The sequence below is a fragment of the Ixodes scapularis genome, unplaced genomic scaffold (genome assembly GCF_016920785.2).
Source record: "Ixodes scapularis isolate PalLabHiFi unplaced genomic scaffold, ASM1692078v2 PGA_scaffold18__7_contigs__length_3171195, whole genome shotgun sequence".
Lineage (NCBI taxonomy): Eukaryota > Metazoa > Arthropoda > Arachnida > Ixodida > Ixodidae > Ixodes > Ixodes scapularis.
Window position 1 is genome coordinate 137,209 of NW_024609844.1, and position 26,153 is coordinate 163,361.

General features: G+C 43.1%; 1 protein-coding gene across 5 annotated transcripts in view; it reads left to right on the plus strand.

The window, feature by feature from the left end:
* Positions 1-430: 430 nt before the first annotated feature.
* The window catches only part of LOC115309385 (zinc finger protein 239-like), a 31,293-nt gene continuing 5,570 nt past the window's right edge, over positions 431-26,153 (plus strand). For 3 of the 5 annotated variants that reach the window (XM_040210966.1, XM_040210969.1, XM_040210970.1), the window contains exons 1-4: positions 431-684; positions 8,466-8,573; positions 15,813-15,840; positions 16,563-16,733. In XM_040210966.1, coding sequence (XP_040066900.1) covers positions 670-684; positions 8,466-8,573; positions 15,813-15,840; positions 16,563-16,733 — 322 coding nt within the window. In that variant the 5' untranslated portion in view covers positions 431-669. Of the gene's footprint in view, positions 685-8,465; positions 8,574-15,812; positions 15,841-16,562; positions 16,734-18,843; positions 19,740-26,153 lie in introns of those variants that run through there. The other 2 variants (XM_040210968.1, XM_040210967.1) reach the window with 2 other exon arrangements.

Genomic DNA, 26,153 nt, shown 5'->3' on the forward strand with positions numbered 1-26,153 from the left:
TTCGGTTAGGGCAATGAACTTTTTCAAGCTAACGGTCACGGCTCGATTTTTTCTTTCCATGTTGGTTTATCATTATTACCTAGCTTATTATGTTTTCTAAAAATATTAACATTAACGCACTCAATTTAGTCAATTGCGATTCTTTTTGACCCTGTTTTTTTTGTTTGTTTTTGTTTTACAACTTTAGTTGTCGCCATCCGGCTTGAGGAGCGCTGTGTATGCACGATTACCGGAAGTGGCCTTGAGTGGGACCACTGGTTATGATTCCACTGTGACGCCAGCGGCAGACCAGCGACATCTTTACCGCCGGAGGTATTCCGGGAGATCGACGAGGAGGGCAACGACGGCGCCAACACATAGCCGACAGCACTGCGGGCAGGGCATGGCAGGGGCGCAGGGGTCCACGGCCCATACTGCCCATGTTGCCCATACTGCCCATACCACGCTGGGGAGTGGGATCCCCCGTTACAAAGGGGTTAGCCGTATTTCTAAAGCCAAAGTCAAGCCACTGGCTAAGCCCGGATAATACTTTTCCCGCGTAAAGTTTGTATTCGCGATGTTCGCATCGATTCTTCGTTTTTTTTCGCCAGTTTCTTTTGCAGTTTTGTTTCCGTTCAAGTCCGCCTAAGTGTTCCTTTTCAATCGGGGGGATGGCGTCGGAAGCGGCAGATGACTCGGAACGTGGTAAGTGTTCTCTTTCTCGCACTGCACCATTCACATAGCCATTGTAGCCCAATGATGTCGGCCAGAGCGCGGGTTCAGCGGAAGATGATCCGGCGCGTAAATGAGTGTATCGAGCTAAGTTTACCCAAAGATCCAATTTGTTCCACTGCTGTTGAAGATCAACGCCCGTCTCTAGAAGCAACGGTGTCTTCTGCATGCGATAGCACTCGACAGGACCATTTGATCGCAAGCGCGCTGCAAGGCACCACCTTTGGCAGCCAATCACGGTCAGTAGTTTGTGATGATCAGCCTACTGGGAACGGCACTAATTCCTATACCCGCAACGAAAGTACGCCTGTGCATAACGATATCGCACTGAGCGAACTCTCCGATATACAAGACCACGTGTTGCCTTTCCGCAGGCAGCTGCAAAGGTGGGCGGTCGAATCGGGCAGCTCTCACAATGCAGTGTACAAGCTTTTGATCCTGTTGCGCACTCATTCGTGCTTTTCTCCTCTGCCTTGATCAGCGAGAGCGTTGCTCGACACGCCTAGAAAGGCCTTGGGAATCGAACGTATTGGCAGGCCTGCGCAGCCGTAGCTTTGGCTATTGTAACGCGCTCCCCGACGGCTGAACGAGCGAAGGCGCGAGGAGAAAAGCACAACAGAGTAAAGCCCTTCGATGTGTTTGCGTTTGACACAGAGCACAACACAGCGCCCCCTTGTTTGTACAGCGCTTAAAACAAAACTTTTTGTTTTTCTAAGAATATCTGCTCCAAAAGCCACTTTTGCTGCTTCGAAACACTCTTTTGGCTGCTCCAAAAGGTGCTCCAAAATGGCTTAGGCCAATCACATCACTGCATCAAGCTAAAACCCGGTCCCTCTAAGGATCTGAAAGAAAAACAAACGCCCAATATGATTTCATTACTTCAGGACCCTGGTGACCGCTCAGTTAGACTCGAGGAAGGGCAATCCCTGCTTCTTGACACTGGGGGTGCCATCAAAAACAATCTGCTGTCAATTGAAAATAAGGTAACCGACATCCACAGCAGACTCGCTACCGTAAAACAAAATATATCCAGCGTCGACACCGTTCAGCAGGCATTAAATGCTATAAGCCAAACCACTGAGATAACTTAATATTTTTTATGGAATCCCCTTCATTGCCGGAAATGTGGCCGATGTCAGATATCAAAGTATGCAAAATAATATTAATAAAAAAAAAAAGCTTCACCTTCACATTTTCTCTGAAAGTTTTGTCCGTGCACATAGGCTTGGTCGTGTTTTTAGCTTCGATACGTGCTGACCGATTATTGTAAATTTTTTGTCTTTTAAGCCTTAAGAAAAACTTCATTTCTACACCCGAGCTTCGTGGTACTAACATTTCCATTTCCGAGGACTTGTCCATCGAAACACGCTATGTCAGAAAAATATTAATTGAGTCCGGTAAGGCGAGTAATGAACCTTTTAAACTATGCAATACTGAGCTATATGTAAACAATCCATGCTATTTCTGCTGTCCCAACGGTAATTGCGTTTTTGAACTACGACTTGATTACACTCCGAGTAACGAAATTCCTGACGTTGAAGTTACAAATATTTGCATGGCATCATCATCAAGGTATAAAACAAAATAATCAGCGTGATGGCCTCATTCATTTTGCTAGAGAAATCCAAGTTTTACTAACTAATATCTGAAGTGTCATTGGAAACCGTGATGATTTGGCGTCGCTAATCGATTCGTCATCTAGTGATATTGTGGTTTTGACCGAAACTTGGCTTTTAGTACAGTTCACAACTCTGAAATTCGGAAGTGTGAAAAGTGCTTTAACTTTTATCGTTGTGACAGGTCATTGAGAAGAGGGGACGGGTTTTTAATAGCAGTGAACGAACCTCTTGAATCTTTTTATGTTAATTTTGCTACCTCACTCGAATTTGTCTGTGTGCGACTACAGTGTGCGTATAAAAGTGTCATCCTGTGCGTATGTTATCGACCGACTGAAAGTCCTACGAGTTTTTTTTGTGCATTTACATGATGTTGTTTATGCCATTTGGGGGGGGGGGGGGGGGGGTGCAGCGGTGTCAAACCCAGGAGATTCTGCAGTGTAAGCTTTCGCTCCACGCTTCCAGCGGAGACCCATTAGGTCAATGATGTACTGCGGATGTATCATTTCTACTTTAAGGTTTAGCGCTGCGTGAGCTTGATTTTGCAGACAGTGTTTGCTTGTTTACAGTGCTGCGTTAAGAACATAGAAAAAGTACTTGAGTAAAGTTCAAAGTCAATTACTTAGAGCTTATGTACTTCAAGTATCGTAAGCACACCAAGTGCGATGTACTTGAAGTAAAGTACTATAAATAGAACATACTTTTAAATTAAAGTACAAATACTTTTTAACACAATCTTTTATGACGCCCTTTAATACCACATTTTTCTTATTGTATTTTATCTGGTATGCATTGCTCCAGGGGTAATCGGAGGAGCATCAGTTTTTTTTTCCCGGAAATTGCGGCAAATATTGGATAAAATCAAGCCGCCACGGAGTAGTTCTTTTACTCTGGCTGACAAACCATCACGAGACATTTATAAGGCACTTTTTTTTATCGGTCTCGTAGCTGCCATTATGTCACTGAGAGAAATTACCAGATGACGTCTCGAAAGACGATAGCGCGTTTTAACATGACGATACACGCCATTTTTTGTTTCCGAATTTGTGGAATGCACTTTATAAAGTCCGGAATTATACATTCTTCAGAAATTACCAGAAAAAGCACCGTAGTAAAGAACCAGTACAGGCACAGAGAATGTATTTCAAGTAAAGTACATGTTTTCTAATCCTACTTAAAATAGTACTTTAAGTATTCCGTGTGTAAAACACCTCCCGATTCAGCTTTTTTTTCAAAAACGTCGCATCGTGAAAGACCTGCATATTCTAAGTCTTGGGAGTAAAGGCAACGCAAAGAGATCATGACATCTTTGCATTGCCCTTTTAGCATGCTATCCTTCAAGTACAGCACGAACTACAAAAGCTTCAGAGCGGGTGCAGCATTTTGTTGGCTCCTTTGGGGGAGACTGCAGCGTGTACACCTCGTGTAGTGGGTGAGAGTTCCTACGTTGGGGAGAAGTTGGGACTAGGGATGCCGCAAACTTTTTTCGAACCGAAGTTTCGATGATCGAATCAAGTGGTTTGAAAGTTTCGAAAGATTTTGAATTTTCAAATTTTCTATATCGTAAGATTTGACTGAAGTCGAATTTCGAACTTGTTAAGCTAAGAAGTTCGACGCTTTTCGAACCGTCGAACTTATTACGGTAAAATATTCTATCCTTTTCGAACTTTCGAACTTATCACGCTGCAAAATTTGATGCTTGTCTAACTTCCAAACTTGACTGACCAAAATATTTGATCATTTTCGAACGTTCGAACTTCTTGCACTAAAAAGTTGGAAGCTTTTCGAATTTCCTATGCTAAGGAATTCGATAATTTTTTAACTTCCGAACTTATTTATCAAGAGAATTGAAAAAGTTTCGAACTTTCGAATCCTGAAAAGTCAGAAGTTCGACGAACTTCGAACTTTTAGGGTAAAAGTTCGACCTTCGTCGAACCTCGAAAGAGCGGTTGACGACTTCATTTGAATTCAAGTAGTGAGGTACATTCCTAACTTTTTTTCTCGAACTTTTACATGCGGTGCTGCGTTCCTTACGAAAGACAATGCCGTTTATTTCAATGTTCTGGCATGCTTAGTTTTAAAGAAATAAATTCCCGAAGGGGCGAGGAAGGACGACGGGTTTTTGACGATTATCTTTTGTGCCAGATTTGAAGTGCGCTGTAGCCGAAGCTATTCATGGTCGAGATGTTAAACGTTTTACGAATGATCTATGTGTAGCCTAGATAAGTGTCGTCTTAAGATGTGATTATTGTTATTCAAGGTGAGTTTCGAAGAAATGTCCAAACGTGTATCTACATGCAATTATGCCCTAAACTTGGTATTTATTTTCGTCTAAATTGTTTGAGGTATCGCATTTGAATTAACACCACAGACAGTACATATCATTGCCATCTGCAGAATACAAAATAATGTATTTATTGTTTTTTCATGTTAAGGAATAAATTAACTCATGGGAGAAGATTTCTTATATTCCTCAAGTTCAGCATGTCATTAAAAGAAAACATTTTTTTTTTCGCTTCAAGTTCCTGGGACGTGTTTCTTTTAGCCTGTACACATTTTGGAAGGAGAAACTTGTTTCGAAGTTCTGAACTTCTGAATATGCAAGAATACAACACTTCCGGCAAATTCTTGATAGTTTTTTTTTCTCCAGATTTTTCTCCCCGCATTTATTAATGTTTTTTTTTTTACTATTGGCACAGTTATTTAGGTCGAAAAAACATAGCTTTGAACTTCCGAACCACTAAGCATGTGACGAGTAGTGCCTTCTGACAATCAGTTTCTAACAATGACCATCCACGCATTCTTTTATGCAGTGAAGAGCAACAATAGCTATTTATATGCATAAATAATTTCAGATTAAAATATGGTTCGACCACGCCCTCTTTCCCCGTATTGTTTTCCTTACAGAAGGGGGGAAAGGGGGGCTGAAACTCCCCCTCCCCTTCCCCCCCCCTCCCCCTTCCTCTCCCCCCGGCCCGTTTTTCCTCTCCGACGCCACTTGTATGGTCGAACGCTCCTCGACCTCGAGTTGTGTAGGGTTCTGTGCTTTTTGCGAGGCGATTCCTCCGTCCCAGAAAACAAACCTCCAGGACAATTACAAACTTAACTTACTATATGCCAGCGTCACTCGGGCGGCGTTCGATCGGATTACTACCAGCGTTCAAGGGATGGGGAGGTAGTTTGCCAGGTCACTTCAAGGCTTTTCTGAGCCTCAACCTCCTGCCCGCCCGTGGCCGTTTCGAACTGGATGAGTATCGTAATACAGTGTGTTTGTGTGATCACTACTGCGTGATGCAGGTTAAAGACGCCCCCCCCCCCCCCCCAACCCCCCCGGGTCGGCAGTCACAGTTACTGATCTATGGCCACACGTCACCCTGCACTGGCAAATTTTGGGGACACTCGTCGTCTCCTTTAATTGCCTGACCAACTTCGCAGAGTCTAGATATCGCACCCTAACTTTTGTAAACTTGATTTCATGAAAACCAGTGAGTCGTGGCAACGTTATTTGAAATTGAAACTGTGGAGGAACTTGAAAACCGGACTTCGAACTTTGAAAACTTAGACTTGAATAAAATTCAAAATCTTCGAAGTTTTTTTTTTCCGAATTTAGCGTTAAAAAAGAATTGAAACCTTCAAACTTTATGCAGAAAGAAATTGAAATCTTAGAATTGTTCGAACTTCATGTTTATAAAAATTCAAAGCTTTCAAAGTTTTCGAATTTTATTTCCAAGGAATTTCGAAATCTTCGAATTTTTCGAACTTCAGATCCCAAGAAATTAAAATTTTTCAAATATCTCGAATTTCAAGTTAGGAAAGTTTGAAATATTTGAATTTATCGAACCTCAAGTCACAAAATATTTGAAATATTCGAACCCGAAATTTTCGAATTTGAAACTCCACTGTGTTCGAAAGTTGTGAATTTTTGAAATTCAAACCTCGGTCGGTACGAAAATATCGAAATTTTTCAAAATCAAACCTTAGTTCGCTTCGCAAATATCGAAACCTTTCTAAATCGAACCTCGGGTGGTTCGCGACATCCCTAGCTGGGAGAAACCTTTCCTTTAAATACGTCGTCTCCTTGAGCTTCGAGGCACACAAACACAAAAAAGCCAGTCTTTGGCGGTAGTTCCGCATTTACTGGGTCTCAGTTGCGACGTGTCTGTCCGCTCCCCGCGCCTTGTAGCAGAATTGTAGCAGTGGGGGCGCTTGGCTCGTAAACATTTTAGGGGGTTTCGGGCCATCTAAACCACTTCCCCCCCCCCCCCCCCCCCTTCCTGCCCACACAACATGTTTCCGCCTCTTCGCAAATATCGGCTGACCTTCCAGCATCTTATCCATTTTTGTGGAGGAATGTTTGTTACAAACAAACCTACCACTAAAATTCGAAAGTTACGCTGCGTGTTCTTTGGGTTACCCGCGGTTCCTTTTCACGAGTGGTAATGCTCAATGACAATAACAGCGTGATGACCTTATAAAAGATTGAATATAAGGTGGCATCTCCGTTAGCAGACGCAAGTGTTGCCACCCACCACTCTGTGAGAGCCGCCCAGCAACATTCAGGGATTCTACCCCGGAGCCACCGCTGCCTCTTCAGCCTTGTTGTCTTGTTTTTCAGGACTGGAGTTATCAACCGGCAGAAGTAGATACCTAAGGTTGTTCCTCAGCTAAAAAACACAATTTATTAATCTAATACGTGATGTGTCTAACAGTCGACCAAGGCAGTACAGAATGACGAAGGAAAGAAGATTCACACAGCAGACATCGAAATCTAAACAACTTTTAAGAAGAAGAAAGAGCTGAGACGACTGACACCCGAAGATGCAAACACAGCTGTACTGCATTCACCCTCATTAATCTGAGACATAATGGGTCGCATCTTCATACGCCTCAGCCCCAAACCAAGTTTTAATACTCATTGTGTTTTCCGAATATGGCGTGTCTAATTCACGAGAACAGAATTTCAATCACAGCATAATATAGCAAGGGTTGCAGTGGACGATAAATCTGATCTACTGATTCGCTAGGTCGGCTCTGAATATTAACTGGTTGGGGTGATCAGTGCATACTCATCTCATTCAAATGTAAATCTTAACTGTACTCTCATTGCTCATTTGCGATGCCTGTCTTTTTTTAAAATTTCGCACCCAGTTTCAGCTTGCCGAATATACATAGTTAAAAATACAAACAAGTATTGTCGCTTCCCGTTCCTTCCTGTTTATTAACCGTATTCTTTCTAAACCTTGCAGATCAAACTCGTCAGGACTGGGGACGCAGATGGGAACGACACTTCACAGCTTTGGAAAGGTGGCCTGTCACAGGCCGAATCCCCCTTCGGTGGTGCAACGCCTTTGTGCTATATTATGTCTTTACACGAATGCGACAGAGCCAGATCAAATGAGATGGCTACAGTTGAGCCTGCTGCACGCAAACTTTCTATTTTCTGTTTTACCTCACTTTGCCTATTTACTGCCCTCACCCCCCACCCCCCCCCTGCCCCTCCCACCCCTTTCAAAGCCAAAAATGTTCCAAAAGCCGGGTGAATTCATGATTGAAAAGGTTTACTCCGACTTAACATAACAAATTAATAACAAAAGGTACAGACGTTTCGCCACCTATGCAGGTGGCATCTTCAGTATACACTGACACAAATGAGGTGAGGTCGACCAGTCTACTTATCACACACGTCCCCGTAAACGTCCGGCAGGGGGCCACGGTTGGTGTTGCACACCGATGAGTCACGGCGAATGAACCAGGACTCGACGAATTTTCTTTGCCCCCGCCTTTGTTCTCGGGCCAGCGTCGTCGCTTGTCCAGGTCGAAACTGTGTCCTGTCGTCCAGCAGTGTTCGACAAGTTCCGTCTTGGACCGCGTGGCATGGGTGGCCTTGGCAACGTCCCTTTGGTGTTCTTTCAATCTCGTTGCCCTCTTTCTACATTTATTGATTGAAACTGTATAATCCCTCAAAGTATGCCTTAATGTGGACAAATTAAATAGTGTGTCTTACTTTTGGTTTATTATGTAGAATCTCTGAAGGTGGTGTCTTATTTCTAAAACGGTGAAACAATGTGTACTATCTGAGTGTTTGCTTTATTGTTTGCTCAAGGCAACTGTACTAATTTCTTACTGCCATGCTTACAGCCGCAGATGCATAAAACACGGGTGACTACTTATAACCGGCGGCGCAGCGGCCAGTCGTCAGCAGTCACAACATGGTTCACAAGCCCCTCCGGTCGCAAGCAGTCACAAGTGTGTGAACTGCCGAAATTGGTTCCTTCATGACAGTACTTTCATCTTGGGCCTAGCAAAACTCTCTGCAGACATGTTCCTAGCGAACACATATGTGTGCTTTGAACACGTCCGCAGACGGTTTTGTTAGGCCCAGTATGAGAAGACACGAGAAAGAAACGTGCCTCAGACGGTGTTTGAAGGTTGTCTTCTGCTTGGTGTACGAGCAGTGTGACTGGAACTTCATGGAGCGAGTCAAGAAAACGTCAGCAGATGATTAGTCTGCTAACGTAAGTGAACAACGGAATTCGTCTGCTACGAAGCGTCATTCGCAGACAAAATGAAAAAAGAAAATACTTTCATGCCTTCCGTTAACGGACCAGAATATAGGCAGCCGTCTGCTAAAAGCTGAGTGCCGCGACAAAGTGATGCGCGACGCAAGCTGAAACTATAATGATGTGCTTTACTTCCGGTTTGATGCTATCTACTCCTGTATAATAGCTGAAATTCTCCTATGTATGCAGTACTCGGGACAAATACTTTAACAGAGCAAAACGCTGGGATGTCATGTCCAATCAGTAACCGAGAATGCTATCGCTCTCACCAGGTACCAAACACTGACCCCTAAAGTTGTTTTTGAAAAGCTGGCGAAACAGGTCTGAACAAAATCAATATGAAGAGCCAGGCACGTAGTGCGGGGGGGGGGGGGGGGCGGCCTGGTCCCCCCCCCCCCCCCAAAAAGAAATGTTTCATTTTGCTGAGACCTTCTTTTCCCCCTCCCCCTCATACAGCATTTTGTCATAGGCGGCCCCCCCCCCCTCCCCCCCTTCCTTTCCCCTCCCCCGAACCAAAATCCTGGCAACGTGCCTGATAAGAGCCATGTTTCAGCTTGAACCTTGCCCTCGGGGTCCAAGAAGACTTTAGAGAGGAGGTGGCTAGAAGTTGTTAAAAATGCATAAACAAAACTACGAATGAACTAACGAAGGATTTGAAATGTGTAAAGTGATGGCAGTCTTGAAGATGAGACATCTTCAAAGGGAAGCTGAAGCGGTTTTGTAATTTAAAAAACAATTTAAAAAAAGATCACTGCTCTGTTGTGGAGATATTGAAACAAATCCGGGTCCCATGAATGCGGAGCAAGCTCAGCAATTTTCACAAATGTTCCAGTTATTAAATGAGCTAAATTCCCGGTCACAGGGGTTTGAGGCTGGCCAAACAGCGCTAATCAGTTCCGTGGACGAAATAAAGCAAAGTCAAAAATCTATTGAAGAAAAGGTTACAAAAATCAGTACAAGGCTTGTATCCGTCGAAAAAAAGACAACTGCTTTTGAACAAGAGATACAAGGCCTACGAAAGGAAATGGGAGAGCAGAGGAAAACGAATACTGCTTTACGTCATCGTTTGGATGAACTTGAAGATAGGTCTAGGCGAAACAACGCCTTTTTTATGGTATCGCTGATAGTGCTGCGGAAACGTGGGCTCAAGTTGAACAAAAAATAAAAAGGGCTTTGTTTGACTGTTTCGATGGCGAAACTGACCTGTCTTTCGACATTGAGAGGGCTCATAGGCTTGGCCAGTACACTATCAGTAAATGTAGGCCAGTCATCGTTAAATTTTCTTCTTTCAAGGCAAAAGAGCAAGTCATGGTTTTAAAGGCGAAACTGAAGTCAATGGACGTCAGTGTTAGCGAGGATTTTTCTTTTGCAACTCGTTTGGCGCGAAGGAAGCTTATTGAGTTTGGAAAATCAAGCGGTACTACTTTTAAACTTAATTATAACAAATTATTTCTAAATGAAAAATGCTATGTATATGACCATGACGCAGGGCACGTCACCGAATTACTTCGACCGCATAGCTCAAGCAGTGTTAGACGCCGTGATGCAGCCGATTCGGCCCCAGAGGGTGCACTTGTTCCTGTTTAGCGGTTGCAGAGGGGTGGTGGCCGTCTTGATTCTTCGTCGAACTTGTCTATCCTTTTTACGAATATACGAAGCTTAATGAATAAACGCGAGGATATAAGCTCTGTCATAGACACTTGCGATGCTAGCATTATTGTATTAACCGAAACATGGCTCTCGGCCAAAGTTAGAGACGCAGAGTTGTTTCTCGGACTGAAACAGTTCACTACTTATCGGCAGGACAGGGAGTTGCGAACGGGTGGAGGTGTTCTAATTGGAGTTATTAAAAGTATTCCGTCCTTTGTTGTAAATATTAACAGTTCTCTAGAGATAATTTGGGTGTGTATGATCATTCAACATCAAAAGTTTGTATTAGGATGCTGTTATCGCCCACCTTCTTATGTTACTGATTTTACAGATAAGCTACATGATGCGTTGAATGTAATTTCAACGCGTTTTCCAAATACGCCCCTGCTTTTAATGGGTGATTTTAATTATCCTAACATTGTTTGGGGACCGAGTGACCCCTGCTGTGACCCATTTTCAACAGACTGTGCAAAGTTCTTAAGTGTACTTTCTGATTTCCATTTCATTCAACTAGTTCACAGCCCAACGAGAGTAACGGCTACAAAGTCAAGCATTTTAGATCTGATTTTTACTACTACGCCCAACCTAATTGGTCCAATTACTTACCTTCCTGGCCTCAGTGACCACCTGTTATTACATTTTACCTTGTGCATTCGTTCAACTTGTGTCATAAATCAAAAGAAAATTATCAGAGATTATAGCAAAGCCAATTTTGATGCCATTAATATTGAATTTTCTAGCTTTTTAGATGCTTTCTTTGAGAACGTCTCGGAGCGCTCTGTTGAAACTAACTGGACGCTTTTCAAGGAAGCGGTGATTTCGCTCACTAAAAAGTATATACCTTTGAAAACCATAATTGTAAATTCTACTTCACCATGGTTCAACAGGGCGCTTCTGAGGTTATCGAACAAAAAGAAACGTTTATTTAGAGCTGCCAGGCTCACGTCCTGCCCAGTTCGTTGGCAGAATTACTTCAGTGCTTCTCAGTGTTATAAGAGTGCAGTTCAGAGTGCTAAGGCTAATTTCCTCCAGAATTTGCTACCATCTATGTTAAAAAATAATCCGCGTCAATTCTGGAATGTATTGTCCCACCGTGATAGACCCTCATGTATTTCACTTAAAACACTAGACGAAACTCTGATTGAGGAATCTTTATGCACCCCCATCTGTGCTAACCCAAGCTATCATGTTGATTCCTTCCCATTAATGGATCCTATCATCATTTCTCCAGATGGTGTACTGAAGATCATCAATTGTCTTAAGCTATCCTCAGCGACTGGAATAGATGAGATTAACTCAAAATTTCTTAAAGCTACAAATCAGTACTCTTCCGTAATCCTTGCACATATTTTTCAGCAATCACTTGAGACCTGATTGGTACCAGCCGACTGGAAAATTGGTAAAGCTATTCCCTTGCACAAATCAGGTAATAAGCACGTTCCTATCAATTATAGACCCATCTCACTAACCAGCGTTCCCTGTAAAAGTTTTGAACATATAATCTATACGCAGCTCGTTAACTTTCTAGAATCTAATTCATTTTTTTCACCAGCTCAACATGGCTTTAGAAAATATTTATCTTGTGAAACGCAACTTTTGTCTATCACCAGCGACTTTCATTCGGCGCTTGATCAGGGATCTCAGGTGGACTGCATATTTCTAGACTTTGCCAAAGCATTTGACAAGGTATCGCACCGACTTTTACTGCTCAAGTTAAGTAAACTTAACATCGACTCTAACGTGTTTAACTGGCTAGTTTCGTTTCTAACGAATCGGTCACAATTTGTAACGTGTAATGGTACTAACTCCTCTTCTGCACCAGTTTCTTCCGGAGTACCTCAGTGGTCCGTTTTGGGACCTCTACTCTTTTTAATATATATTAATGACTTGCATGCGGTGGTCTCTTCTTCAATTAAACTTTTTGCTGACGATTGTGCTATTTATCAAGTAATATCTAATGACTCTGACTCACAAAAACTGCAATATGACCTAGATTCCATACTACACTGGTGTGAACTCTGGTCAATGGAGCTCAATATTAATAAATGTAAAATAATGCGCATAACACGTAAAGCCAACTTCAATTTTGCTTATAGTATTAATAACACACCCCTAGAACTTGTAAACTCATACAAGTATCTGGGTGTGATTTTAAGTGCTGACCTTTCCTGGAAACTTCATATCAACTATGTGACTAACAACGCCAATCGAATGCTTGGTTTCCTCAAACGTAACTTTTATCTCTCCCCGTCATCATTATAACTATTTCTTTATAAAACACTAGTTAGGTCCAAGCTAGAGTATGCAGCTTCCATCTGGGATCCCTCTACTCTTTACCTCGTTGATTCACTTGAAGGTATTCAAAACAGAGCTGCACGTTTCATAATGGCGAACTATAACCGCACCGCAAGCGTTACATCAATGAAAGATAATTTGTTACTCCCAAGCCTCGCACGTCGTCGCACAGTCTTTCGTATTTGTCTTTTTCATAAAATCTATCACCATATTCCTCAGCTTAAATCCCAACTAATCATCCCCCCCTACTTTGTTTCAGCACGCCTTGATCATCGTCACAAAGTCGGTGTCCCATTTTGCCACTCTAACGTTTATTATGACTCTTTTATTCCCAGGACTTCCAAAGACTGGAATAGCTTACCTGCATCGCTCACATCAATTAATGATCACACACTTTTTTGTACATCTATTGCCAATTTCATGTTCCCTGTTCCTTAAGTATTGTATATTTTGTTCCAATTGTTTATTATGTTTACTATTGTTCCCACTCCCCTCTGTAATGCCATGTGCCCTGAGGGTAAAATAAATAAATAAATAAATATAAATCCACACACACACGAAAAAAAAAAAACATGAAATTAAATTTTTAAATAAATTTGTATTCCGTTCCTTGGGGAGATCACCAAATGGTAGCTCGAAACAAAATTATGAGGAGTGCGTGTGATACAGCCCGAATTTACGATAGTAGTATTTTTATTGCAGGTAAAAAATAAATACTACGCTGAAGATCTACACTAGCATACTCACACAAGCGTATGCGAGGCACAAAAGCTTAAAAGGAAATGACCTGAGTGTCGCCATGGTGCAAATACGCGAAATATGACGTATTAAAAAAAATCATTTCATGGGAAGTAAAACATTTTACTTTCATAATCATGATAATAATACTAACAAATAAATTCAGTACTTGCGCATATATACTGTTTGGCCCCTTTAGAGAAAATGCAGGAATAAACGTCGGCGACATTTTAATGTGCTCATCCTGGTAGTGCGGTCACATAGCTCAGAAAGCTTTTGAATTTCATGCTTACTCGCAATGCAATATGACCAGTGCTCATAAAAGTGGTTGCCTGCAGTATTGGTTAAAAATAAAAGCTTCTCCCGCAGCGCGAACCCATTCAGTTGGGAAGCGAGCGAGCGGGACAGTCAAACTTGCCAACAGGTCCAGGTTAGCAGTCAAGAGCCCACTTTTATGCTTTCGACTACATCTCCAAAATGTTTTTCGAAATGTGAGAGTAGCGTGATAATGATACAGCGTAAAGTAAGCGAGCGTTCACCTTTGCTTTTTAGCACCGTTGCCTTTAACATTCATGTGCGAAACGAAGTTGTCACGTCGCCTGGCTCTTCTGCACTTTGCATCAGCCTTAATCGGTTGTAAAAGACCTACTTGAGCGGGAAAAACAAACGCAAAACAGTGTATATGAGCGGTGTTGACCGGACCTTCCCGTTGCTCTGCACGAGCGAAGCTACGATGCTACCCAACATCAAGTTACCAAAAAATCAGATAAAATAATAGATGCTTGCAGATGTTACATACAATTATCATGAGCCTTTCATGCCATCGTGGAAAGTGTCATACATTAATGAAATGTTTAGGAGCCCTTTAAAAACAACACTAACGCCGCAGGTGCTCTTTTAGGGAGCATGAATAGCACAGGAAAGTGCTACATCTATTCAAACGTTGGCTATGATACCTTTAAAAAGAAAAACAATACAATCCGAATGTTTGCATCGGTTGTTTTTAATTTTATTTTCTCGTTGAATACGTAGCGGAACAGAGCAGTCATGCGGTTGCTGCGCGCCACTCACGCGCTACAAACGGCCACAGCGCTCTGCCATTCGCCTCAAAGATGGCGTCGGAAGGAAGCTTGGCGCCACGTCCGACAGATGGCGGCCGAATCTAAATAAGGTTTATTGCTCACGAGCGACTCGCGCTTGGCGGCCGAATGATCCTTTTATGACGTAACGACTGGTCGGGGTTTTTTCGTGTGTTCTGGCGTTTAGTTACATCGTCGGGGAAAACAAACGAAATATTTCGATTTATGGGATAAAACTACGCTGGAATCAACCTCTATCTCATTTCTTGGAAGAAGTGTTTCAGCTTCTTTTTAATGAAGACGATCAAGAGGAGAAAGCCACTCAAGCTTGTCTTGAGTTTGAAGAAATAAAAATAAAAAAAAAAAAAAACATTGGCGTTGCCATAGGGACTAAACTTTATACTGGTGATGAATGGTGATCAATTTATACTGGAGATCACTTAACCAAATTATAACGTTTTATAATCAATTTCTGGATGATCTCAAAGGCTTTTTACCAAGCTATGGGGAACTCGTGAACGTGAACCAAGTATCTCAGCTAAAACTCGTTCTCCCTAAGTGGGCCCCGTTTATGTTAGTTCTTGGCAAAATGCGAGCCTGATTGATTGATCTACACTGCATATCATTTTATAAATGATGGCATTAGTCACGCGGATGCGGCACAGATGGAACCGGCAAACATTTTCCTCCTCGCTAGCGGTTTGACGCTGCATACGTATATAATGAAACATCTCGTGGAAATAGCAATGGTCAGTGTTATTTGGCCAAAACATTCACTCTTGGAAATTGTATGGTCACATAGGACTTACTTTTCCCGCGTCCTTCAGATTGAAATTTCTCGCTGGTACCCCCCCTGACAAATGGTGTTGTTATCCACGCCCTGTTTAATCTCGAAAGTGGCTTTCAGTTTTTTACTTGTTTAAACTGAACTGCAAATGCGCGTTTTCCCATTTGTTGTTTTCTTTTTTCTTGTCTCTGCGTCGTAATTCGTTATCATTTACTCCGCAGTCTAATCAAGCAATGAAGAGCCAACTAGACCAATTCCAAGCGCTGGTACCCTTCAGTTTTAGATTTGCTCATCCAATGTGACGATAATTGAGGGCATGTAAAGTACCTTTGTCTTGGAGACTGTTTATTAATACTCATTCTTCTCAACTTTGCAGGCCGAGCTAACCGGAACTGCTCTTAAATGTGAGCAACCCTTCGCTGCCTAAAAAGGAGGGGCAGCCACCAGCTAGGTCAACTTCTGCAGTGCGAGACCTTTGGGCTACATTTTTTCCCAGATGAATGGGACCAACAAGTCGGATCAAGTAAGCAATGGCCACAGCTCAGCCAACTACATGCGACATTTTTATTCCCTTCTGTACCTTCATTTGCCAACACACCATGCCCGTTTTGTTGACGTATAATTCCCAAAACCTATGGCGGTGATATGCCGTACAGTTGTTGGTTCTGTGGCATGCCTGCCTTTCTTTCAGCACTACAGAGCGGGAGTGACGTAACTAAATCCCGCTCCTTGATCGTATTTAGTTGCGTCTTTGTCGATTTGTGTGGGACCGTATTGATGTAATCCTTTACCGTATGTTCAAGGTGAAGTGAAACTTTTGAAGTATGTATTTAATAGAGAAGGATTGCCTTAATGTATGATTCACGTGCAATTTTTACAATCAATTTTTTCGGGATTTTCAGTATTCAATTTGATGCCTGTGTTTTTTCGTGATATGATTTTACCCTTTGAATTACACTGGAATACGAATGTAAACCCCTGAATTGCTCTACTTCATATGCATGATGTGTCTATGTTTGCTTGTTCTTTAAGTTTGTTCTGATTGGGCTTCTGTAATGGTGTAGTATAAAAAAAATGATACAAAAAAAAATTTGATCTTCAGTCCTAACAGAACTTGCCCACGCAGCATTCGACTCCGAATGGCAGAGAACGGACTGCGAGGACAAGGGGGCGGAGCTCTCCTTCCAAGGAGCCGAATTGCAGAGGCAACCATTGAAGATGGACCAGGAGGGGAGGACAGACGGCGGTGCGACTTCTCCGCCCAATCTTATGGTGCCCACAGAACTAACAACACCAGGTATGAGAAGACGCACACGGGACAATACTCATCCAGCCTCCTTAGCACCTTTTTGTAGGCTCGGTTTTCCAGAAAATGGAAAACGTGAGGAGTCTGATGTGGTACACAATGTTTTCCCCACGTGGAAACTTCATTAAGTTTTAATTAATGGCCTGCACCAAACCGAAAAAAATATTGCAACAAAATTTAATGTTTTTTTTTGTTTTTGTTCTTTTAGGTAAGGGGGGGTGTTACATTCCAAAGTCCAAGAACTACAACTCAAGTGAAAGTAAACAAACAAGCTGTGCTCAACTGAAGGAACATTCAGTCTGGGCACTCGAAGTTGCAATTGATACATATTATTTAATATCGGAGAAATGTATCGTGCTGAGTTGGTTATTTATTACGAAATTGTCTTTTTCTTTAGTTCCGGTTGATTGAGTAGCTCTCACAAATGCTATAAATTATTTTCGACGCATGAGGTAGCCCGAAAAGGTTTCGCTGCTTCAAATGATTAAAGATTTTAACGTTAATTTGTGTCGCCGAAGTCGCTTTAGACTGGCAAATGTCCATATCAATGTCGATATAGAACCGCGTTTTCCTCTTTCAAATCGCTCGTAAAATATTCGCTGTGTACTTTAGTGATTTTTCAAGTTTCTAAGGTACACAACGATTAATAAACGAGCCTATTGAATGCTATTTTGTGTAACCTTATAATCTGTGTGCGTGTAAACGACCCTTCCAGTGTTACTTAGTACACAGTCACGATCATTATGAATGTCAACGCGCTATCACCCAGCGCTCCGTACTGGCAGCGGTATGCAGCTGCAGCGTTGTAGGCATTACCAAAAAAAAAAGTAAAGAAATATGTTACTCGTTACTTGCAAAATAAAGGAATGCGATATCGTAATCGACAGAAAGTAATGCACAACATTTGTTTTTTATAAGAAGACAGTAAGAGCGCTTTTGCTATATTTTGGCGACAGCGTGATTCGACACTGGGATGACAGGCGCTGGCTTTAGGGTTTTTATAAAGTGGAAATGTTTGCATGGGGAAAACAGTCAAAATTTAGACGCAGCCTACGCTGCAACCTAATCGGACAAATCAATCAGCGTCAAAATCACAAGTCACTTGGCCTTGTGTGTTTATTTCAGTGATGACAGAACACGTACAAAAACAGAGAATACCATGATGGTTCCCTTTTCCCTCTTTCTGATAATTCCCCTCAGCTTGTAGCATCAGCTGCATCTGGACTGCAGGTAAAGTGTAGTATAGAAACTGGCAAAAAAATATAGGTGTACTTTTTTTCAAGTTTTCAGAAGATGTAACAAATTACTTAAATACGTTACCCGTTATTATGGTGCCTGGAACGCGTCTCCGACTGGTTTGTTTAGCGCACTCAAAAAAGTGGTCCCTTGATTTCTGCCTGGTGACGTCATACAAGTGTCATGCTGTCGCTGGTCGCGATCCTGGCGGCGTCCCAACAGCGGTGGTGTTTGTAGCAGACGCTTGATCTGCTCAAAGCCGCTCTCAAGTGTGGCGGTCCACGAAAGTTTCGGCAGCCAGAAGTTGGGACGCCATGACGACAGCGACACTCGTGTTCGGTTGTGCTACTCGCAGCCTTCTCGTTAGCATTTCTACGACAGCCGCCAGGATCGTGAGATGCAAGAGCATGACACTTTGGCTTCGGTGACGTCATTTGTTGCCACTTCGGGACCATTTTTGATGTATGGGCGGGATAGGACGCTAATCAAACCAGTCCAAGACGCGCTCCAGGCACCATACCATTACTGTCTTGGAATAGTACCGACTACATTATCACGTTACTAAAAAGGTAAGGCGATACTGTTAACGACACTACTTGTAACACGTTACCGCTAACACTGGGCAGCAGCGGCCGCGACGGCTTGAATTCCATTTCGTACTTGGTTTGGAGAACGCGCAAGCCACCACAGCTACGGCACGATAGGACTCCCAGAGTCAAGTCTTTAATGGTCACCTGTAGGCCTTTACAGGCATTGTGAATGAACATTTTTAACATCTGAAATGAATGAATAACTACTTTAGGCCGCAACTGCATAATGTAATAGCTGCGCCAACCTTTCTTGCTTTGTCGTGTCATCCCAACAGACTGCTTCGGAGCATGCTATGGCGACAAAGTGGATACCTTTGTTCGTGACAGCCGCAGAGGTGGCACCTCTCCCCAGACCAACAATTCTGGCCCACACAAGCAGCAGACGCACCGACGACCGAAGAAGCACCCGTGCCGCTTCTGTCCTTACTCATGCCTTTCCGCAGCGGCTGTCGCCATCCACGAGAGGACTCACACTGGCGAGAGGCCCTTCAGTTGCGATGCCTGCGAGAAAACATTCACGCAGAAGCCTCACTTGATATCTCACGTTAAAATTCATACCGGAGAGAAGCCGTTCAAGTGCAACACGTGCAGCAGGGCGTTTAGTCATAAATGGAGCTTGGCGAATCACGAAAGAATTCACACCGGAGAGAAGCCATACAGGTGCAACACGTGCAGCAGGGCGTTTACTAACAAAGGCAGTTTGGTGAATCATGAGAGGACTCACACAGGAGAGAAGCCGTTCAAGTGCAAGACGTGCGGTAGAGCGTTTGCGGCTTATAGCGATTTACTTAATCATCGGAAAATACATTGCAAGTGATCGAAACCCTTACATGCATCATAGTTGTGGATAGGGTTCAAACGAAATACTCGAGCACCGACGTGTGTTCATTTGGCTTGGCGATAGGCCTGCAAGGGTTCTACTTGCGAGCAGTGTGTGTTTCGCATGCTTCAAAATCTCTCAGCCTCTTATTTATCGTGTTAACACAGATAAAAAAAAAGTGAATTTACCTTAAACGAAGCGAACATAGTTTTTTTTTTGTGCACGATAGAAAAAGAAAATACTTGAAGCCAAGTCTTTTTTTATTCATTTAGAGTCATTAATCACGTGCTGCTCCTGGAGTCTCTCGGTTGTCTGTAGGGTCACTTACGTTCCTTACAAGTCGGCCTACTCATGACCATAAATATACAAACTTCTAAAATAACTAAGGTCTTTCAATAGCAACAACCTTGAATATTGCAAATGTTAGAAGGTATTCGAAACTATTTAACACACTGAGCTGGAAACTAATGCTTTGCTCATAGGACTGCAACAGAATATACATGACTCGAAGATTTAGAAATGCAGTGTAATTTCCTACCTCATTTCGTTATATTCTTCGTCCTTTTTCTTTTTGACCGATTTGAGTATCTGAATTCTGATGACATCATTCAATGTGCTTGCTACATGTAATACTCGTATGTATGTCTTCCTTTTGCATGATTTTATTCTTTTTTGCACATTCACGAAGACGGTTCTGATCATTGAGGATATTCATACTTTAAGTGCTATTCATTTGGTGTTCATAAACATTTCGTTTCATCTTAGGTACGAGCGCAGACAATGTTATGAGCCGGAGGACCAATAAAACAGCGCAAAAAGCGCAACGCCATGGCGTGCCCTCTGCGCTTGATAGGACTAGCCGGTGGAGGAGCACGCACAGAGAGATGGCGACAGAGAACTCATTATAGCTTTGTGTCTCTTTCGCTGTTTGATTGGCCCTTCGGCTCATAACATCGGCCGCGCTCAGACCTAAGCTGAAACAAAGTATGGTTTCACTTGAATTCGTCAAGCTTTTAAACATTCGAAATTCCTCTTGTAGTAAACGAATCATATACATTTGTTGTACTAAAGGTATAATTGACCTGATTTTGTATTCATCTATCTAAAAACTGTATAGGCATAATCCATCTAAATATGTCTTAATCTGCAGTGACTGTACAGTGGTTGTCACTATTGCCATATGCAGCAAAATTGATGGAGGTGGAGTCCTGTTCCCAAGCGTATAAAACATTTGTTTTGACATATACAGGGTGTGTCCGAAAACGGGCAAAATCGCTACTGCAAAAACGACGCATCGCACAAAAAAGAAGCCTGTTGCCATAGTGGTGTGTGTCCAAGGAAAGTTGCTAGAGCTCAATATAATGGGATATTTTATAAATTCCGAGTACTTAAATTGTTAAATATTATTCTTAAAGGATGGTTTCAAAGATAATATTGTTCGGCATCATTGAGAACGACTAAATGCACCCATGTTATAATGGCATGAGGCGCATGTGCAGCATTTTACGGCGTTCTGAAAAAATGCCTTATTTGGACACGTATCTGGCTCTCGGTTTCTTATCGGAGAGCATCTCCGTGTGGTCAATCTCGCCTTCCGATTGCCCGCGTAGAGATGCACTCCGATAAGAAGCTGAAAACAAGACAGGCGTCAAAATTGAGTATTTCTTCAGAACGCCGTAAAATGCTGCGCGTGCCTCATACCTGTAGCATGGGTGTTTTATCATAGTTTTTGATGATGCTCAGCAAGATTCTATTTGAAACCATGCCTTTAATATCAATAATTAGCAATTCATTTATTAAATATATCACTCACCTAATTTTATTGAAGGCTAAAAGTTTTTCTTAATGGCAGGTGCAAAGGGCCTAGAGTGGCAGGGTGGTGGAAACTACGAGCCCGTTGGACCAGTTTTACGTTGATCTTTCGAAGCATGCCCGCGCTCCCAGCTATATCCACGCAGAAGGCATAATCAGCAATGAAAGGGAGGCGGTTGTCTGGTCAAGCAAGTATGTACAGCAGTTCCCGCCGCACTGTCAGCTTCAAGGGGCCGTGCAAAGATATTGGGTATTGGGCTTTCTGGCACCTGTGGGACCCAAGCACTGTTGTGCCTGTTATAGAAAACACGTAGCAAAATACCGTCACTCTTTAGATCGTCAAAACTAAACGAGTTCTGAGATTCGTTACCATCCTAAGAACGTAACAATATACCGTTACGGTTACTTTCAAAAGAGAACGGACGTTACTTTTGCGCCAATTTGAATATCACTCATATTCGACAGTGAAAGGCCGAGGATATGAACTTAGACAACAGTTCAACTTCTACGGAGTCATTTTTTTGTGTGTTATTAGTTTGTAAGATTTGTTGCATATGTTTATTATTTTGAAAACTGGCTTTATCGACTGTTCTCTTTTTTATTTTCTCTTTTTTCGCAAATAATTTAGTAATTTTTTGCACGACCATGAGGGCTCAGCAATAAACTTCGGTTGAATAAAACGCTGGTTTGAACAAAGAAGTAACCACGTGTCGCCAAATTTTTTCTCCATTTGAAGGGATACACTCTTGGGAGTATTAATAGGTATTTCCATGAAGATGGGGTATAATGCATTATATTACAGTATACCCCTTCTTCTTGGGAATGTTGCAAAAGGCTCTGCGACTTAACTCTTTTAGAAAGTCGGCGAACCAGCGCACTCAGTTGGGCACGCGCAGAGTGGAGATTGCGAACAGCTTCACTGATTCTTTCATGAGTTTGTTTTGAAAGCCCTTAAAACCCGGTTTCAAGCGCACTTAAAGCAGTGATATTAAAGGTGTGTCACAAAGCGGTCCGGACATGAATAAATTGATAAAAAATTACTGACAAGGACAATATAACTAGGGTTATCTGGTGGAGAAATTTTAGGACCGAGTTTAGTGTAATGAATAGTAAATTAGGCGACGCTCTTATGGGCGAAAAGAAGGATGATTCTATTCATGATAAGACGAAGCCGCGTTGTAGGCAACATAAATTACTGATGACAACAGTAGGCTAACGACACATTCCGAACGTGATTAAGCGTGGAACAGCGACAGTTAGTAAAAAAAAGAAAGAAAATGGAACACTGACAATGACCTATCGACCCTAATCGTAAACGTTTGTCACGAACGCAACTGCAAAAGATAGTTATTCCTTCAAATTTGCCGCAAAGAAAAAAAGAACATCTTATTTTTTAGACTGCCAGGTCTTTATACCAGGACTGGGGGTAGGCGACTGGGAGGTCTGCAGGGAGCCATTAAAAGGGTTGCGCTGCTACGCCCCCATTTGAAATTTTTTTTTAGCTTACTAATTTATTTGAACACGGCAGTTTTCGTCAGAAAAAAAAATAAAGCTTGTTTTGGAACACTACTCGCATATTTACTGACTATGTGATGTCGCAGATAGGGGCATATAAAAAGGTGAATGGGATGGGACGCCGGGGGCGTTGCGGCAGTAGTTTGCCTAGGGCGCTTAATGGGCCGGCCCTGCTTTATGCCGTCTGATGCCTGGTGTTGATAGGATTGGGGAACTAGCACCTGGCACCACACACCCATTTTCACAAGAACAGAAGCTGCACAAAAATTGGGCGACTGACAAAACATTCAATCGGTCGCACACACAGAGGAGCCACCGTGACGAGCGCTCCGACCAGCCCCGGAAGACTGGACTGCTTTCGTGCTCCGGCTAAGGCTCAAACTGGAGAATTCGATCGTTTCATCAGGAGGTGTGTCGCAAACTTCCAACTTCCGGCGCAACGTGATACAACGCCAGTGCGCTAAAGAGCCAACATTAGCCTTCAAGAAAAATAGGAAGGGCACGAAGCTGGAATGCAAGAAAAAAACTCTAGTGCTTCTCTTTTTATTGTGTTTGTTTACGACCACCATTGCTGCCGCGCGGCGTGGTCGTAAGAGGCTCGAAAACCGGTTGTGTCAGACTTTGTCGTAGTTGGTCGCAACAGTGTGAACCAGCCTTCAAGGTGTAAGAGAGTACATCTGTCATACAGCCCCTGCTAGATTGCTCATTTGCGGGTTAGAGATATGTAGCCTCTTGGATGGGTGACAAGCTCATTGCTATGTCTGAGTATTCACAAATACCACTCAGATTTGTGCTGACTGCATACAACTCATCATCTTCATTTTCTTTCTCTCATCTTCCTTGTATAATGGAAAAATACCAAGCGGGAGATCTCGTATTTGGTTGAACAACGAAGTCCCAACAGCGACCCCCGCAGGGGGCACCTGTGAAAGCAGGTGTTTGGAGAGTGGCGTCTCCACGGACCCTGAGCCATGCGGGTTCGCCCGCCCACGTCTGGCTGTGCGTGGCTTTCCCGTGTCTGGGGGAAAGGGCATCCTGGTGGTTGAGCCAAGCCCGGAGTATGTTTGGACCCTTCGGGGCTCCCCGGGCGAGGCAATACACCACTTCAGCCTCTGCTTCTCATAGACGGGAGTGCTGGTAAGGCCGGCCAGAATGATTCTGTCCTAGTCGCCACATCTACTATCCCCTCCCTTCTTTCACACTTGTCTTCTCCTTCTTTTCACTGTTCTCATTCTCTTCTTTCCTTCCTCAACTTCTTTGGCGGCGAGGGCTAACTTTGGGTGGCGACAGACCCCTTGTCCAGAACCACACTCGGTTATAGTTCCTGGGCAGTGCTAATAGCATAACGTCTCCAGCAAAGCCCTTTTTGTTATGGTGCGTTATCTATTCCTTGGGCTCCGTGGTGGGCGGCACACCACAGGTTCCGAACAAACTTCGCCTCTTATGGCAAACCCTCAAACCAAAACCCCCAGTTCTGGACGTGCCGTTAAGAGGCATCGTCCCGAATGAACAGTCATAGTAAAAGATAAAGAAGATAAAACTTTTTCAAGATTCATGGTGATCCAGTTCGAGGTCCCCGACAAACATCTCCCTAAGATGTCACCGTTTCTTGTAGCAAAGGTTCTCGACAGTCAGCTTGGTGCTGATTACAAGGCAAAGAAACTGCATTCCGGTGATCTGCTTGTAGAAGTTGCCAAAAATTCCAGAGCATTACGCTTCTAAAATTGACATCCCTAGGTGACATACAGGTAACAGTGAGCACACATAGAACCCTCAACAGCAAAGCCTACGGTACAGCCTGGCGTTTTGGTACACTGAGGGACTTGTATGATATGGGTATCCGTGGTCGAATGCTTCGTACCATTGAGAGCTACCTCAGCAGGCGTACCTTTCGTATTCAGATAGGAACAGCTTTATCTAAAGTGCTTGTCCAGGAATATGGCATTCCTCAGGGAGGCGTTCTTAGTGTCACTTCGTTTATTGTCAAAAACTCCCTTGCATTGGCTATCCCCCCATCACCGCAATATTCACTCTATGTAGACGACCTTCAGATCTCTGTGTCGTCTTGCAATCTGTCACTGTGTGAGCGACGAATTCAGCTAACCATCAATAAGCTATCAACCTGGGCCAATCAAAATGGGTTTAAGTTTTCCTCAGATAAAACAGTTTGTGTGTGCTTTTCTTGGAAACGCAGACTACTTCCAGAACCTATTCTTGCACTAAACAATTTCACAGTTTCTGTGAAGCCTGAGTACAAGTTTCTGGGTCTTGCATTTGACAGCAAACTAACCTTTGGTGCCCATATTAAGAATCTAAGATTAATTAAAAGCTCACAAATCACTTAATATTCTTAAAGTCCTTTCCCACCGATCCTGGGGTTCTGACCGGACGTGCCTTTTGAGGATATATCGCTCGATAGTGCGATCACGACTGGACTATGGCAGTATTGTTTACGATTCAGCGAGGCCTTCCATTCTAAAAATGCTCGACCCTATCCATCATCTTGGGTTGCGATTGGCGACGGGTGCCTTTCGCACGTCTCCTGTGCCAAGTCTGTATGCAGAGGCCAACGAGCTGTCTCTTGAGAAGAGAAGATTATCGCTGGGCTTTATGTATTCCCCGAGAGTCAGGTCCATCTTTGATCACCCTGCGCGAATGGCTGTGGAAGACATGCGCTCTGAAAGGGTGTTTCAAAACAAAGCCACAATTGTGCCTCCCTTCTCTTTGAGATTGAAAAGTGCCTGTGAGAACATGGGACTCGATTGGAGGCCTCCGGTAGTGCAGTCTACTGTTGCGGGAGCACCTTGGGAGCACCCTGTCATTAAGTGTGACCTTTCACTCACGCGATACAAGAAAGCTGATACTCCTAATGGTGTTTCTTCAGGAATTCTTAGCACTGCGAAGTCAGTATTCCGAATATGTAAGCTTCTACACAGATTGTACAAAGGCGGAATCTGCTGTTGGGTGTTCCACGATTGGCTCGACAGTTCAACTTGTTAGGCAAATCAACTCTGCTTCTATTTTTACAGCAGAGCTCTATAGTCTGCTTCTTACCATAGGCTTCATACTTGATAAAAAGCTCTCTCACTCCATCGTATACACCGACTCCCTCAGTGCATTACATGCACTGTCTTCACTAACACCCGTCAAGCACTTCCTGCTTCTTGAACTGCGAAATAAGGTTGTTGCTGCCTCAAGACAGGGATACGAAATTGTATTTTGCTGGTTTCCCAGCCATGTGGTCATTCCGGGCAATTAGGCAGCAGATCGTGCAGCAAGTACTTGTGTAAAGCGAACAGTTAATCTCCACAGCTTTCCTTATGCAGACTACAGAGGCCTTCTCAGGCGTCATGTTAAGTGCAAATGGCAGGCTGAATGGGACCAAGAAATCGGCAACTAGTTGCACATGATCAAACCTCTTTTGAGCGAATGGCAGAG